The 4,519-nt window shown below is 52.2% G+C and overlaps 1 protein-coding gene across 1 annotated transcript; it reads left to right on the forward strand.

Moving 5' to 3' along the window:
- Window positions 1-1,592: 1,592 nt before the first annotated feature.
- Window positions 1,593-4,135, forward strand: STEHIDRAFT_159096 (uncharacterized protein; the record flags this gene model as incomplete). The annotated part of the gene is made up of 4 exons (XM_007306479.1): window positions 1,593-2,360; window positions 2,398-3,006; window positions 3,279-3,587; window positions 3,650-4,135. The coding sequence occupies 4 exons, from the start codon at window positions 1,593-1,595 to the stop codon at window positions 4,133-4,135; spliced, it is 2,172 nt and encodes a 723-aa protein (XP_007306541.1).
- Between the last annotated feature and the right edge of the window lie 384 nt (window positions 4,136-4,519).

The raw sequence follows: 4,519 nt of genomic DNA on the forward strand, positions 1-4,519 counted from the left end.
GACAGAGTACCGCCTATGAACCAGAACTGGCAGAATCGTTATCAATGCTCAAGTCGGGTAACACTACCCTTCACAAGGACTTGGCTGATTGGGAAGAAAAGGACGGCTTCTTGTACCACAAGAAGCGCCTTTACATCCCAAATGATCTAGAACTACGACAGGAGGTCGTTCGACTCCACCATGATCTACCCACGACCGGACACCGCGGACAGTTTGCCACCATAATCGCTGTAGGACGGGAATTTTGGTGGCCAGGCATGACGCGATTCATCCGCAACTATGTCAAGGGATGTACTACGTGTCAAGCGACTAAGAACCAGACCCATCGAGACCCAATCCCCATCATGCCAATACCAGCCACCTCGACACTTCCATTCCAGACAGTCACTATGGACTTTATCACGGAACTACCCAAATCCGACGGATACGACGCAATCGCAGTCTTCTGTGACCATGACTCAAGCAAAGCTGCAGTCATGGTCCCATGCAACAGCACAATCACAGCCGAACAAACTGCGGACATCTATTTTCAACACGTCTTCCGGAGATTCGGGCTTCCCCAGATAGCGATATCTGACCGCGGGACACAGTACAACTCGGCATTCCTCAAAGAACTATATCGGAAGTTACATATTGATCAACGATTCTCCACGGCGTATCACCCACAGACAGATGGAGGAACAGAACGAGTCAATCAAGAACTGGAACAATTCTTACGAGCATTCTGCAACTACAGACAGAACAATTGGGCCAAGCATCTCCTATTCGCCGAATTCGCTCACAACTCGGCACAACACTCATCCACCAAGGAATCGCCGTTTTATCTTCTCATGGGATACCAGCCACGCTGGTTCCCAGAAATGAACGAACAGACCACAGTCCCATCCATCAAACATCGCCTTACAGAACTACGGAAGGCCCGCGCAGATGCGGAAAGTTCACATCAGATCGCAGCCGACATCATGAAACAACGAATTGAAGGACAACCACCCCTATTCAAGAAAGGGGACAAGGTTTGGCTGGAAGGAAAGAATATCACGACGACTCATCCTTCTGCCAAACTTAGACCAAAGCGATTCGGACCTTTCCGCATAGGCGATGTGCTCGGACCAATCACCTTCAAGCTCAAACTCCCATCGACATGGAAGATACATCCGGTGTTCCATGCAGGACTCCTCACGCCATACGTCCAGACCAAGGAACATGGCCCATCTGCCACGTATCCGCCACCAGACATCATCAACAACGAAGAACAGTTCGAAGTTGATGAAATCTTGGATGCGGAATGGAGATCACCCGGAGGCCGCAGTAAACCAGAACTGCACTATCTGGTACACTACACAGGATATCCTGACTCGGATAACGAGTGGCGGCCACATCACGAATTCCACGAGGATGACCAAGTCGTCCTCGATTTCTATGCGCAGAATCCGCAGGCTCCCTCAAGACACAGTCAACCAAGTACACGTCGACGCACAAGGCCACGTCAGCGTTGAGTATAAGAAGGGGGGTAAATTTGCCCTAAATCGAAAACTCAACGCCTCCTCAGCCTCTTCACATCCTCCAAACTGATATTCAAACCAACTCACCACATGGCAAATGCCCAAGACACGCAACATCCGCCCGAAGCGACTACGGTCAATGTCACCCTCCCTAGAAACAGCCTCGTTCCCTACGACGAATCCCAACCTAGCTCACCCACGCTTGCCGAAGAAGACGAAGTTAGTTCAATACCGAGACCTGCGTCGAGAAGATCCTCAGGCACCGATCGCATCGTCTTCAGCGCCCACTTCGGGATCATCGGCACTAACGACAACACATCCATCCCCAATCCCAGGATACGTCACAATGGCGAATCCCAGCACGTACTATCCAACATCAACGCCAGAGAGGATGCCATTCTTCGACTCTTACTCAACCTCGTTACCAATCGACCCTACCTCTTTCGCATCATGGGGCCTGACCTCGAATGGTTACAACGAAGGGCCGGAGAACTCGGATATCAATTGGATCCAGAACGAAGCTCATCCACGTCACAATCCCCTCCTGAATCAAACACCGACCCAATCCCAGTACCTCCACCCTCCTCATATGCCAATCCCCACGTTACCATATCCTCCAATCACAATGGATCCTCGGACTCAGAACCTCGCCACGGAATCCACCGTGTCCCAACTCCCATGCCTGGAACTCGCTCCAATGACCCATCTCCCCCGCAATCCACCTCTTCCAATTCCACCCCTGAATCTAACGCCTCTTCCACCCTTCCGAACCTCCCTGGACTGTTCCACGACTGGCTCACAAACCCAGCTACCCATGCCCAGGCTAGCGCAGCCATCGACGCCTGTGGAAACGAGAGAGTCCAACGTTTTGCTCACAAATACATCGAGGTTACAGAGGCAATTAGAGAACGAAGAAAGGAATTGGGACGATTGGAGATGGAGGAAGCCAGATGCGAACGAAGCTTGGGAGCTCTCGACTGGGATCGACGGAGCATTGCAGGTACCCTTATCGGTCTACGCGCAGAATCTGTCATCTTCCCCCACGTCTTTCCTACAGTCGGACTATCAAATTCTGGAACAGCATCTCGACCAAGCCCATCCGGCACCTTCCCCAACCAATCAGCGAACCCTATCACCGAAACTCCTAGCTCCCATCACACGCACTCCTCAGACTCTCACCCCTCCGGAAGAAGTGGCGTCCCTAGTATCCGCATCTTCCAAGCTCCCTTTAGCCGAGAACTCACTCCCTCGCCACCTGATGGATCTTCCGGTTACGCCTATCCAAGCGGAATGGGAAGCAGCCTTCAAATTCCTCGAAACGGACACCTTCCTGGGCGAGACTCCTCGAATGCTTCCGACTACCATGCAGACCGCTCCCAGACTACATCGATTCAAGCAGTCCGCGGTTCCACGACGAGACGCCCAGAGTCTTCCATACAGCGTCGAGGCAACCATGGGATTAGATGCTGGGAGTGTGGAGACCTCGGGCATACTAGGAGAGATTGTCACAATATGCGCAGGAGGAGAGCGGGACTTCCAAACGGAAGAGAAGGAGACGCCATTCTCGATGGAATGATCGATGACATTCTTCAGAACGCCCACTGACATTTTCTCTCAGGACCCACATCATTTCCGTGTCTCCTTTCCCATAAGATCTAATTATATGCCCTTGACCCACATCCTTTCCGACTCAGTGACTCGATCGCTTACTATTTCTTGAACAGACATTTTATTTATCGAACCAAGTTCCTTTTCCTTATATATATGTGGCCCCAGATCGTTCCCCTTTCCCTCACTCTCCTACTCCTCTTCACCCTTATCCCAGTCGTCCTCACTCCACCATGCCCGCTCAACGCCGTACTTCCTTCCGCTGTAATTGCTCTTGGAGAACGTTCCCCCACTCCAAGCCCCGCCACTGCGACCAAGACGCCGCCCGACGAGCGGGACGCCAACCCGACCTTAGCCATCTCACTACTACACATGAATATCCCCGCCGCCGTTGTATCGATTGTGGTGTTCCCTTCACCACCTCCCATCGCCGCTCCCTCGAATGTCCCGAGTGTGGCGTCACCATCGCCAAAACCAGTAAATCGGCCTCCGCCATGTACGACCGCGACGAGCACGTCTTTGTAGGAACGCACGAGCAGTGGAAGGAGTGGAAGGCGGAGCAGGAGTTATGCACGGTGTGTCACGCAGAGCAGTGGGAGAGTGCGCAGACGGAGATGTGTAGAGGATGTTGGAAGAAGAAGTTGGAGGAAACGAAGAGTATCGAGTGGTTACGACGACAGGCAGAGTGGAGGGAGGACACGGAGGATTTTGGGCGATGGAAGCAGGAGATTTCCTGGTGCATGTCGCAGAAGCACCCCCTTCATGACGAACTCATATGCCGTATGGAATTCGACGCCCCCATCCTTCACCCCGTCGTCTACCCTAATCCCCACCGCAATGCCTATCTCGCATGGGTCAACGCCGACGAAGCCTATCAACCACAGGAACACCCCCTCCAGCCCATGGCCTATCTCCACCAGCATCCCCTCATCAACAACCGCTCCCCATCTCCTCCTACCTTTCCCACTTCCATGGCCCGCGAATTCAATTCTCCGTATAAGAGTCTCGAGGCGCGACTGACGTAGAAGGGGGGTAATGTTATGGACTATATTTTTCGTCTTCTCTTCGTCTCGACATGTCTGATACCGTAGGAGACACGGATGTGCAGTCTCAGTTCCTTTTTATTTAACTACATACACATCATCCACTCATATGGCCGGTTGATGAACATTCCATGGACCTGTAGCCGTGTCTCGACTCCTTTGTATTCTCGACTACGGACTACCTCATTTCTCATAGCCTCGGACTGTGCTTCATAGCCTTGCATAGGCTTTGTACTATAATTATTGGGTACAGGATTCCGCACCGACTACGGACTGGGGCACAGTACTAGCACGACTCGGTCTGACTTACTTATTAGTTTCATAGCCTTCTGCGGCTGCGCATGTATGTACTATATAAGGACGACC

This window comes from Stereum hirsutum (genome assembly GCF_000264905.1).
Source record: "Stereum hirsutum FP-91666 SS1 unplaced genomic scaffold STEHIscaffold_11, whole genome shotgun sequence".
NCBI lineage: Eukaryota > Fungi > Basidiomycota > Agaricomycetes > Russulales > Stereaceae > Stereum > Stereum hirsutum.